This window comes from Saimiri boliviensis, chromosome 17 (genome assembly GCF_048565385.1).
Source record: "Saimiri boliviensis isolate mSaiBol1 chromosome 17, mSaiBol1.pri, whole genome shotgun sequence".
NCBI classification, from domain to species: Eukaryota; Metazoa; Chordata; class Mammalia; order Primates; family Cebidae; genus Saimiri; species Saimiri boliviensis.
In genome coordinates this window covers 23047919-23060661 of record NC_133465.1, presented here as the reverse complement: position 1 = coordinate 23060661, position 12743 = coordinate 23047919, and the positions used below count along the sequence as shown (strand labels likewise).

Sequence of the window (12743 nt, the reverse complement as noted above, 5' to 3'; positions counted from 1 at the left end):
AACCAGGGGATGCCACCGTGAGTCCCGGCAGTGCCCATGAAGTCTGAGCGCTGTTTCCAGGCCTAGCAAGGGGGATCTGCCGTGGGGGCTTAGCAGGCTACGTGGGGCTTTGAGGGAGGCACAGTCGGTGGAAGAACAGCTCAGAATCAGCTCTGGGATCTGACATCCACCATGTTCTTCTCGAAACTGACAGAACCCGAACATCAACCCTGCCAGCTGATGATGCAATACACAAAGGCACTGAACTTCTCACCGCCCGTGATACCAGCCCCTCATCCTAGAATGCCAATTCCGGAAAACGACCCCTGGTCTCACCCAGCACCTGTCTCTAGGCAAGGGTTCTGACCTCCAAGGGATAAGAGGCACCCCTGGGCTTGGAAATGGAACCCGAAGCTGAGGGCCGACTGCCCCCTGGAACCTGGGACGCAGCCTGACAGCCTCACACTGTACTGGACAGGGAAGACCCAGGCCACACGGCCAAGCCTGAGCTCCCACCGAGGCCTCCCCCAGCCTGCTCAGAAGCTGCCCTAAGGCATGGATCCAGGACCCCTCTGCTGCCCATCCTGCACTAGGCTAACAAGGGCACAGTCACTCAGGGGCCGTGGCCAAGGTCAGAGTCAGAGGGTGTGAGATGGAAGACCCCAGCACCTGGCAGCTCCTCCTGCCTTCCTCTCGCCCTGGCCCCTCACCAGGGCCCTCTGGCCGCCCCCTCACCCACCCAGCCCACCTTGTTCTTCTGGGGTCCTGGCTTCTGCTCTTCAAGCTTGATCCCCTATAGAAACAAGGAAAACAGAATCCACAGAAAAGCAGAGGTCAGAAGAAAAAGCCGGAGGAAGAGCACCTGGCCTTGCAGGGGTTAGTAACAGGAGCAGAGCCACAGCCGGCCCGTGCTGGGCTGGCACATCCCACACCTGGCCGCTGTCAGCCTCACAGCAGCCTCAGGTAAGGCGGCAGGGCCGCTGGGCTGACGGCACAGACTTGAGCCAGATCACCAGGGTTCAAATCCCAACACTGCCTCCTATCAGCCTGATGACCTTGGCAAGCCACAGAAACTTCTGTGACTCAGTGTTCTCATTCGTGAAATGGGAATGATGGTGGTGTCCACTATGGTGGTGAGGGTTCAGTCATAACAGTGGGCTTAGCACTTGGAACACTGCTTGGTGTATAATAAATGCTGTGGGTCGTTATTATCATGAAGGAGGCAGTATTGTCATGCAAAGCTTAAACGTCTGTCTTAGGGTCACAGAGCCAGTAAGGGAAGAGAAACATGGGAACCCACGTCTGCTGATGTCAGATCGCGCACCCTAGGCCCCGTGCCAACAGGCCCCAGGGGACAGGCAGGAGCCCTGGTGCTGGCCGTCACTCTGCTGTGAACTTCCTATTTGTGACCCTCGACAAAGCGTAGCCTCTTGGAGCCCCCAGTGTCACTTGTAAAATGAGGCTGACCACACTCACTCACCTGCCATCTGGCTGAAGCAGGGATCACTGCAAGGATCAGATATGATGCCTGGGATGGACTAAGGGCGTTCATCTACAGAAAGAATTCACTTCTGGGGAGCAGTGCCCAGTCCAACTTTTAATTTTAATTTTAATTTTTGAGATGGAGTCTCTCTCTGTAGCCCAGGCTGAAGTGCAGTGGCACAGTCTCAGCTCACTATAGCCTCCACCTCCCGGGTTCAAGAGATTCCCCTGCCTCAGCCTCCCGAGCAGCTGGGATTACAGGCATGTGCCACCACGCCCGGCTAATTTTTGTACTTTTAGCAGAGATGAGGTTTCGCCACGTTGGCTGGCTCTGGAACTCCTGACCTCAGGTGATCCGCCCACCTCAGCTTCACAAAGTCCTGGGATTACAGGTGTGAGCCACTGCGCCCGGCCCCTGTCCAGCAGTTCTATCACTGGGTCTGACTTAACAACGCTGTGCAGGAGGGAACACGTGGTGTTTCCAAGACTGACTGAGAAAATCAGGTGAGAGTACGAGGCAGTGCGCAAACCAGAAGAAACAGTTCCCTTGGAAGCGGGGAATCCAGAAGCAGCCTCTGCCTGGTGGTAACACCAGTGCACGGGGATCTTAACCTCCCCAGCCAGCCCTCTCTGGGTCTCCCTTGAAACTCACAGCACCTTTCCACCAGTGAGGACACTGAGCCCCAGGCGGAGACTGTTTGCCTAAGACCGCACAGCCAGCATGTGGTGGGGCCTAGATTTGAAGCCGGGTCACCGGCTCACCAAGTACATGGCGTGCCACACACGCTGTGGACAGCAGGGCTCCTGTGAACTGGGTGGATTCGGATGCAGCCTCCCCGGACTGCCCTGACCTGAGTCACCCTGCAGCATTGTTCAGGAGGGTGTGAGAGGGCCCTTCCCACTGGACAAGCACTCCTCTCTCACACACACAGAAAGCCACTGTGTGGCCCTACAGACCCTGTCCCGGGTGGCACACTGGGCGGACGGCAGGTGGGGGCAGCGATGCCGGGAGTGTGTTTTGTTTGGCTGCATTAATCATCCCTGGCTGGGAACAGCCCCTAGGGCAGGAGAGCAAAACCTCCTTCCGTCCCCTCTGCCACGCCACTCACTCCCCTACCGTGCAGCCACTGCCCAGTACTGGGCCCTCTCTCCTCCATGCACTAGCTTTTCGAGAGGTACTCTCTTTGCTTTCGTGTTTTTTTTTTTCTTTTGAGATGGAGTCTCACTCTGTCGCCCACATTGAGTGCAGGGTACAATCTCAGCTCACTATAACCTCCACCTCCTAGGTTCAAGTGATTCTCCTGCCTCAGCCTCCTGAGTAGCTGGGATTCCAGGCACCTGCCACCATACCCAGCTAATTTTTTTGTATTTTTAGTAGAGATAAGGTTTCACCATGTTGCCCAGGCTGCTCTAGAATGACTGACCTCAGGCAATCCGCCCACCTCAGTCACCCAAAGTGCTGGGATTACAGGCATGAGTCACGACACTCAGCCTCGATCGGTATTATCTTTATTTCCTCTTCTCCCCTCAATGAAGAAATTAAGGCTCAGAGACGGAAACTGACTTGACCAGAGATACTCAGCTAGAAAGCATCAGGGTTAGAACCCGCAGCGGAGACTGAAGGAATCCAGAGCTTGTGCACCTGGCCCCTCCTGCTTCACAGGGCTCTGCCCCTTTTCCAGTTCCTAGACTCCTGGGCTAGGAACTGAGAATCCTGGGTCCCAGTTTCAGCTCTTCACAACTAGCACAGTGACCCGGGCACTTCACTGCCCTGAGGCTCAGTTTCTCCAGTTGCAAGATGAAGAGAGATGGAGCCGAGGCTCAAGGCCCACATGGGTACTCCATTGCCATCAGCGCCCCAGACAGGAGCTTCTTCCTAACAAGTGAATCTCTGAGGCTGGGCCCAGGGGCCACATGGTAGAGGCTTAAACACCCAGGAATGTGGCTTCAACAGTCTCAGCTGAAATGGAACAGACAGCCCACCCATGGTTCTCAGGCATTGCAGAGACAGAGGGAGAATCAAACAAGACCCTGCCCTAGAAAGCGCACCATCTAGATGAAAAGACAAGCCCGGCAGCCTCTAAACCAGGCGTCCCCAAACTACGTCCCGCGGGCCGCATGCGGCCCCTCGAGGCCATTTATCCGGCCCCCCGCCGCACTTCAGGAAGGGGGGTGGTCAGTGAGAGGAGCACAGTATGTGGCGGCCCTCCAACGGTCTGAGGGACAGTGAACCGGCCCCCTGTGTAAAAAGTTTGGGGACGCCTGCTCTAAACAGAACAGGCTGGGCGGTGGCTCAGGCCTGTCATCCCAGCACTTTGGGAGGCCAAGGTGAGAGGATCACAAGGTCAGGAGTTCGAGACCGGCCTGGCCGATACGGTGAAACCCCGTCTCTACTAAAATTACAAAAATTAGCCTGGCATGGTGTGGCAGGCCTGTAGTCCCAGCTACTCCAGAGGCTGAGGCAGGAAAATCACTTGAACCTGGGAGGCAGAGGTTGCAGTGAGCCAAGATGGCGCCACTGCACTCCAGCCTGGGTGACAGAGCAAAACTCTGTCTCAAAAAAAAAAAAAAAAAAAAGAAGAGTCTGAGGCTGGTTAACTGGGGCTGAATGCTGTGCTCAGAGAGGCCCTTTGTCGGGGAAAGCTGTGGGAAGGGGACTCCAGCTGGGCTGAAGGAAGAGAGGATCTGAGGAGCAACCCGAGAGATGGCTAGGTGGGCTGCAAAGCCCCTGCCAGCTTTCCAGAGTGCCAGGCTCCCACTGACTTGAGGAGAAAATCCCAGCTTTGCTCTAAGCAACTGAGCACTTGATTATATACCATCTCCTGCCACTCACGGTCAGGCATGTTCTATCCTTGTCTCTGCACATTGATGATAAGTCCCTGAATGTGCAGAAGATGCATCTGTCCTCTACACACTGCTGGGCAGAGTGGACAATCTCATCAACCTGCTGGCGGGGGCACAACCGGTAACAATGTTTCCCCTTCAATAGCGTCTCTCCTCCCTCCCCACACTCAGGAAGACCTGGCTGCTTCGCCTGCATCTCGGGACTGTGGTGGGAGCGGTATCTGACCCTCCTTCTAGGACTTCCAGACCACGATTGCAGAATCTTCTCCCCTGAGCCTGGAGCACCTACCTAGGGTACAAATCATCATGACATAATGACTGCACTCTCTGGCTCAGAAGCTACTTATGAGCCACACACCCTTTGAGTGCTTCCTTTAATAGTTCTGTGCCTCGATCTTCTCACCTGTCCTATGGGGATAATAATAATAATAGACCTACGTCTGAGGGCCCTGTCAGGAAGAAATGACACCTGTCCACCTCTGAGCCCAGATACATGCTTGAGCTACAGGTGCCATTATCAGCATGGTCTTCCCACGCTTCCCACCCACGCCAATGAGTCCTTCAGGACCTCTGCACATACTCTCCAGGGCAGCAGCTCTTACGTGGGAGCCTGACCCTGGAGAGGAAGAGCAAAGACCGCAAACCCACACTATACACCAGCTTTATGACGTGTCTACCACGTGCTCACACAGATCATCTCATTTCACCCAGCCGCCACGGAAGTGCTGCTGTTCTTCCTCTTTATTTATGGAGGCTTAGAACAGGCAAGGAACTTGCTCTAGGAAGTGTCTGGGGCAGGATCTGAACTCAGGGCGGCCTCCCACCCCGCCCCTCTGCCTCCCCACACAAGATGACTCCCCCAAGAAGCAGCTAGTTCTTTCAGGCTTTCTTTCCAGCTTGTTCCAGAACAATGGGCCCTTCAAACCCTCCTCCACATCCACAGGGCTTCTGGTCGCCCCAGCTGCTCTGCTGGGGAAGTTCTGCTTTTTATCCTCCCTGTCCTTCCACAGGACTGTTCCCAAAGTGCTCCATGCCCCTCAACAGCAAAAAGGCCTCGAGTTGTCCGGGCCAAGGGGATGTGATCCTCTCTTCTCTGTCCCACCCTCCAGGGTACCCGACTTCTGCCCGGGGATTCTGCCTGGTCCCTATGTCACCCACCTCCAGGGCTGGGCTTCTTCTCCCCCTGCAGTGGGGGTTCATACTCACCTGCATTTTCTCCAGCATCTCGAAAAACTCCGACGACTGAAAGACAAAAGCGGGGGACAGAAAGACGGGGATCAGCCCGGAGGTCCACGGCCAAAGCCTCTTCCTCACCAACCGTCTGGAAGTTGAGCCAGGGGCTTCCCCAGGGACAACATTCATTTGGATCAACAGAGAAGATAATTTGATTTTGGCTGTGCAGGGCTAGAAGGCCGAGCACCCCACACGGCAAGAGAGAGAATACGGCAGCCCAGGCTGCGAACACTCGGCCCTAGGGACAGACACTCGGCCTCTGCCAAGATAAGGGGCCTGCAGGGCCCCTGGGAAAGGCCAGATTCCACAAATGCCTGCCATCCTCAGGATTCAGCCTCCGGCAGAAGCCATATGTAGGATGTTTTCAACCCAGCAATGGGGTCAAGGTGTCCACGTAAGTGACGTTCTGTACCCTGATACAGGAAACCCACCAGTCAAAGTAGAGCTGCTGTGGCCAGAGCAGCAGGGCCGGGGGGTGGGGGAACTGAGTCCCAGCTGTGCCGCCTCTGCCTCTGCCTGCCCTGTCCCCTGCCCCCAAGGCACCACTTTGGGACCCTAAAGCTGGTGAAACAAAACCTGAACACCACTGAACCTAGGCCTCTGAGTCCCCAGAGGGGTTTTTTTGTTCTGTTTCGTTCTGTTTTTGAGACGGATTCTCGCTCTGTCGCCCAGGCTGGAGTGGTGCAATCTCAGCTCACTGCAACACCCATCTCCCGGGTTCAAGGGATTCTCCTGCCTCAGCCTCCCAAGTAGCTGGGATTTCAGGCGCCCACCACGCCTAGCTAATTTTTGTAATTTTAGTAGAGATGTGGTTTCACCATGTTGGCCAGGCTGGTCTTGAACTCCTGACCTCATGTGATCTGGCCACGTAAGCCTCCCAAAGTGCTGGGATGACAGGTGTGAGCCCTGTGCCCAGCCTAGATGGATTATTTTAAATCCCAAACTGCATTTGTCCAGACCTTTAACCTACTTTGGTGTCACCCTTGTCTACTCCAGTAAAAGCAAAAAGGAGCAAAGGGAAGTGGAATGGAAGCGTGAGGGGCTGGCAGCTGCACCCCAACAAAACACACACAGAGGTCCTCCCACTTCCCGTCCCATAAAACTACAACCCTTTCTCAAACGAACGTCGCTGCCCACATCTGGGCACGGGAAGCCGTGAGTCAGTAAGTACCCAGAAGAGACGGTCTCCAGTGAAGACCAGAGAAAAGAAAGCAGTGATGAGCAACGCTGTGTCTGTCCTCAGCACGTCCTCACGCACAGGTGGGGTCCCCAAGCACTCTCCCTAGCTCTGCAGGCACCGTGGGCCAGAACTGCCTGCAGCTCCCACTGCTCCCAGAATTCCCAGAACCATCCTGGGAAGGAGCCTGGCGAAGTCCCTGGAGAGACCCAGCCCTGCTGTTGACCCCAGACAGCCTCTGTCAGGCCAAAGCCAGCCTGTCAGAGGCAAAAAGCCCCTGACCCACCAGCAGTTCAGGATCTGGCATCTAGAAAGCTCATGAATGAGTGTACGGGGTGGGCTTAGGGCACCCACATCCAACTCCCTTAAGCAGACATGAGCCGTCAAACATCCAGATGCCAAGCCTCCTCTTCCCACCTGCTCTGGATATACATGCACCACCCATGCTGTGCGTGCTCACCATCTCCAGGCTTAGGAGGCCAAGATTACCAGACATAAAGAGCTTACGCCCATCAATAAGGATAGAAAGATGAGCAGGAAGAGGATAATGGAACAGAAACAATCAACATTTTAAATACGCAGACCTCTGACCCACGATTCCACATCTAACAATCCATCCTCTAACACACTTGCAATGCACACAAAGACAGACAGACTCAAATGTTCACTGCAGCACTGTTTCTAACCATAAAAAGTAAAAACAACTTACATGTCTGCAGAAAACTGGTTAAAATAAGCTACCTGCACAGGATAAAATACAAATACTATAAACTATAGGTGAATAAATTGGATGACTTAGATGAAATGAACAAATTCCTAGAAAAACACAACCTATCAAAACCTACCCAGTAAGAAATAGAAAGTCTAAAGAGGTAACAAATAAACAGATCAAACTCATTATCAAAAAATAATGCATAAAGAAAAGCCCAGACCCAGATGGCTTCGTTTGTAAATTCTAACAAACATTTAAAGAAAAGTTAATACTAATTCCTCATACTTACTATCAGGTAAGCCAGAAGAAATTGTACAGAATGGTAGAAAATATTCGCAAATCATGTATCTGATAAAGGACGTGTCTCTACGAAAACAACTCATACAACTCAGCAAGAAAGAGACAACTCAATTTTAAAATGGGCAAAGGATCTAAATACACATATCCCAAAGAAGAAATACAAAGGGATAATAAGTACATGGAAAGACACTCAAACCACTAGTCATCAGGAAATGCAAATCAAAACCACAGCGCGCTACCACTCACACCACTAGCATAGCTGTGATAAAAAAACAGAATACCCCAAGTGTTAGCAAGGATGTGGAGAAGTCAGAGCCCTCAGGTGCGGCTGGGAGGAATGTACAACAGGACAGCCGCTGTGGAAAATAATTTGGCAATTCCTCAAAAAGTCCCACATAAACTATGACCACATGACCCAGCAATTCTACCCCTAGGGATAGACACAAAATAACTGAAAACAGGTATTCAAGCAAATACTTATACACAAACATTCACAACTGCATTCTTCACTCTTGCCAAAAGATGGGTACAACCCAAATGTCTATCAACTGATGAATAAACAAAATGTGCTGTGTCCATACAATGGAATAATATTCATAGCCATTAAAAATAATGTACTGGGCCTGGCACGGTGGCTCACGCCTGTAATCCTAGCACTTTGGGAGGCCGAGGCAGGGATCTCACAAGGTCAAGAGATAGAGACCATCCTGGCCAATGTGACGAAACCCCATCTCTACTAAAAATACAAAAATTAGCCAGGCATGGTGGCGTGTGCCTGTAGTCCCAGCTACTCGAGAGGCTGAGGCAGGAGAATCTCTTGAACCTGGGTGGCAGAGGTTGCAGTGAGCCAAGATGGCGCCACTGCACTCCAGCCAGGCAACAGAGCAAGACTCATCAAAAAAAAAAAAAAAAAAAGTACTGATACATCCCACAACCCTGATGACCCTTGAATACATTATGCCAAGTGAAAAAAGGCAGACATAAAAGACCATGATTCCATTTTCATCAAATGTCCAGAGTATACAACTTCATAGAGACAGACAGATTAGTGGCTGCTTAGGCTGAGGGGATGGGGGATTAGAAGCTTATAGCTAAAAAGTACAGATTTCATTTCAAGGCAATAAAAAGGTTCTAAAATTGATTATGATGATGCTTGCACAGCTCCGTGAATACCACCAAAATCTATTGAATTGTATACTTTAAATAAGTAACTTTATGATATATAAATTATATTTTAATAAAGCTGTTCAAAAAAACTATGCAGTCATTCAAAAAGAAAGGAATAGATTCGTGTTGCTTACATATGACACTCTCCAAGATATATTAAGTTTGGAGGTGGAGATCAGAGAACAATACATTGAATATAATCCCACTTTTATAAAAACAGCCAGGCACAGTGGTTCACACCTGTAATCCTAGCTCCTCAGGAAGCTGAGGCAGGAGGGTCCCTAGAGCCCAGGAGTTCAAGGCTGCAGTGAGCTATGATCATGCTTCTGTACTCTACCCTGAGTGACACAGTGAGGCTCCATCTCTTTTTTAAAACAAAGAACACTGTAAAGCTACCTATATTATGTATGTATATAAATTCATAGAAAATGATCTAGAAGACTATACCTCAAACTATCCAAAAGTGATTATATGAATAAATGAGGGGCCAGGTGACATGGCTCATGCCTGTAATCCCAGCACTTTGGGAAGCCAAGGCGGGCAGATCACAAGGTCAAGAGATCAAGACCATCCTGGCCAACAGGTGAAACCCCGTCTCTACTAAAAATTAAAAAATGAGTGGAGCGTGGTGGCGCATGCCTGTAGTCCCAGCTACTCGGGAGGCTGAGGCAGGAGAATCGCTTGAACCTGGAAGATGGAGACTGCAGTGAGCTGAGATCATGCCACTATACTCCAGACTGGGTGATAGAGCAAGACTCCATCTCAAAAGAACAAAGAAAAATTAGCTGGGCGTGGTGGTGCATGCCTGTAATCCCAACTACTTGGGAGGCTGAGGTACGAGAATCGCCTGAACCCAAGAGGTGGAGGCTGCAGTGAACCGAGATCCCACCACTGCACTCCAGCCTGAGTGACAGAGCAAGACTCCACCTGAAAAGAAAAAGACAGGAAAGAAAATCTGCAACTGTCTCAAAATACGTGCAAAGGACACGAACACATGATTAAAGGACAAACATAAAATGACCGATGACCACATGGAAACAAGCCCAAGCTCTCCAGTTATTAAAGAAATTAAGATCACAGTAAGATATCATCTTCCACTATCTGATTGCCCAGTGCTGGGAATGATATGGGGTCCAGGCTGCAGGAACTATGGGTGAGTGCGTCCCTGACACAGCCTTTCTAAAGGTACTATGTGGCCCAAACTTTTAAAATATCCACGTCTTTTGGTCCAATAAACCCACTCTAGGGAATTTACACTAGAACAATCGTCAGACCATAGTGTAAGAACACATATCCAAGACCGCTTGTCCCAGCAATGTTTACAGGCCAAAAGTATGAGCGGTGAGGGGAAGGACCCACCAGAGAGAGGAAAAAGAAATGAGGCACAGGGGTCACTCATACAATAAACTACGACGAGAGGATGTCTGTGTTTATGATGCTACTGCAAAGGTTCACAATGCCTTGCTAAGTGAGAAAAACAGGGTTTTGAACAAGACGATCCCACTGTTTCCAAGAAACAGAAAGAATGTGTTTGTGTAGGTAGGTGCAGGACTGCATCGAGGGAGGGTGTGATCACCCCCACGGCACAAGAAAAATATCCTGAAGGATACGCAACAAAATGAGGTTGAAGGCAGGGATGATTTTCCCCTTTTTGCTTTTCAGTTTTGTTTTGTTTTGTTTTTCTGAGACAGAGTCTCACTCTGGAGTGCAGTGGGCTGATCTCAGCTCACTGCAATCTCTGCCTCCCCGGTTCAGGCGATTCTCCTGCCTCAGCGTCCCGAGTAGCTGTGATCACAGGGGCCGGCCACCACGTCTGGCTAATTTTTGTATTTTTAGTAGAGACTGTGTTTTACCACGTTGACCAGGCTGGTCTTGAACTCCTGACCACAGGTGATCCACCCACTTCAGTCTCCCAAAGTACTGGTGTGGGAGTGGTCAGCCTGCTACTGCCCGGCTGCGCTGCGTGAGGCCGGTTAACCTCTCTCCACTCCTCTCTAATTTCCTCACCTGAAAACTGAGGCGGGCAGTCACTGACTTTAGCGCTCCTAGGTTGATGAGGTGACAGCGGGAGAAAGTACCCGGCCAGGGCCTGGTCCACAGTGAACACTCAGTAAATAGCAGCTACTAGAAGAAACTACTGGAGAGCTCCCTCTGAAGCAGGCTTTGTCCTGTTGGAGGTGGTCTAGCAGCATCAAGATATTCAGGGTTTTGTTTTGTTTTGTTTTGTTTTGTTTTTTTGAGACACAGTTTTGCTCTTGTCACCCAGGCTGGAGTGCAGTGGCGCAATCTCGGCTCATTGCAACGTCCGCCTCCCAAGTTCAAGGGATTCTCCTGCCTCAGCCTCCCACATAACTGGGATTACAGGCATGAACCACCACACCCAGCTAATTTTGTATTTTTAGTAGAGACGGAGTTTTACATGTTGGCCAGGCTGGTCTTGCACTCCTGACATCAGGTGATCTGCCTGCCTCGGCCTCCCAAAGTTCTGGGATTACAGGCATGAGCCACCATGGCCAGCTAATTTTGTATTTTTAGTAGAGACAAAGTTCTACCATGTTGGTCAGGCTGGTCTCGCACTCCTGACCTCAGGCAATCCACCTGCCTCAGCCTCCCAAAGTGCTGAGATTACAGGTGTGAACCACCATGCCCAGCCGATACTTGGTTTTTCTTGATGTCATTGGTCTTCCCAGAGACAGTGTTTAGATGACTGTTAGAAGTGGGTCTGGCTGGGCACAGTGGCTCACACCTGTAATCCCAACATTTTGGGAAGCTGAAGCGGGTGGATCACCTAAGGTCAAGAGATCAAGACCAACCTGGCCAACATGGTGAAACCCCGTCTTTACTAAAAATACAAAAATTAGCTGGGTGTGGTTGCAGGCACCGATAATCCCAGCTACTTGGGAGGCTGAGGCAGGAGAATCACTTGAACCCGGGAGGCGGAGGTTGCAGTGAGACAAGACTGCACCACTGCACTCCATCCTGGGCAACAAAGCAAGACTCCATCTCAAAAAAAGAAAGAAAGGGAATAAAAAGGAAAGGGTCTGAGTGAAGATGCCCAATGGCTGGGGCTGGCACAGGTGGTGAGAAGGGCTATGACCCAGCCTCAGCCATGAGCAATGTGCTGGGTGGATGATCCCCAAGTGAACAATGCCCGCGGCAGAAATCAGTCAGTGGCAGCATGGCCTCGGCTGGGCTGGCCTCACTTCTCAGTGACTTGCTGCACTTTCCAATGGGACAGTTGACAGGAAGTGTGTCTCCTTTTCCACCCAGAAGCAGGGTGACTCAGGCCAGCCGGGAACAGCAGCTCCACCTTTCGGACACACCCTCATCCACACACCGAGATGGCCGTGTACAGCCAAGGGCACACAGCAGGCACTCAGTTAATGCGCACTGACGCCCTGGCATTGTCCCAGAGACTCAAGTCCTGCCCAGGGCAGCCTTCAGAAGGGGATCTCCCTCCACCAGGAAGCCAGCCACTGGATTTTCACAGAGGCATGTAATTGGGCCTCCTCCTCAATAGCAGCATCCATGCAGCTGTCTAATGTATTATCAGCAACAGCTGTTACCACCCAAATCAGACAGGCAGCAAGCATATCCCCGTGGGTTCTGTGTTCACAGCCAGTCAATAGCTAACCACGCAGAGCCAGCACTCTGCTGAGGAACTCTGTCCGGGCCCCGGGTTCCATCCTGTCCCCACCACCCAGAAACAGCCTGGTGGGCCAGGCACAGTGGCTCACACCTATAATACTAGCACTTTGGGAGGCTGAGGCAGGCAGATCACAAGGTCAGGAGATCGAGACCATCCTGGCTAACATGGTGAAACCCTGTCTCTACTAAAAATACAAAAAT

At 51.4% G+C, this 12743-nt stretch overlaps 1 protein-coding gene across 16 annotated transcripts in view; it reads right to left on the bottom strand.

Moving 5' to 3' along the window:
- The window catches only part of RAP1GAP2 (RAP1 GTPase activating protein 2), a 271958-nt gene that overhangs the window by 71705 nt on the left and 187510 nt on the right, over window positions 1-12743 (bottom strand). For 12 of the 16 annotated variants that reach the window (XR_012514584.1, XM_010343661.3, XM_039476611.2 and 9 more), the window contains 2 exons: window positions 5512-5547; window positions 728-772 (listed from right to left, as the gene is read on the bottom strand). Coding sequence is in view for 15 of the 16 variants with exons in the window: in XM_010343661.3 (XP_010341963.1) it covers window positions 728-772; window positions 5512-5547 (81 nt within the window). In the remaining variant the exon portion in view is untranslated. The remainder of the gene's footprint in view (window positions 1-727; window positions 773-5511; window positions 5548-12743) is intronic. The other 4 variants (XM_074388359.1, XM_074388357.1, XM_074388361.1 and 1 more) reach the window with 1 other exon arrangement.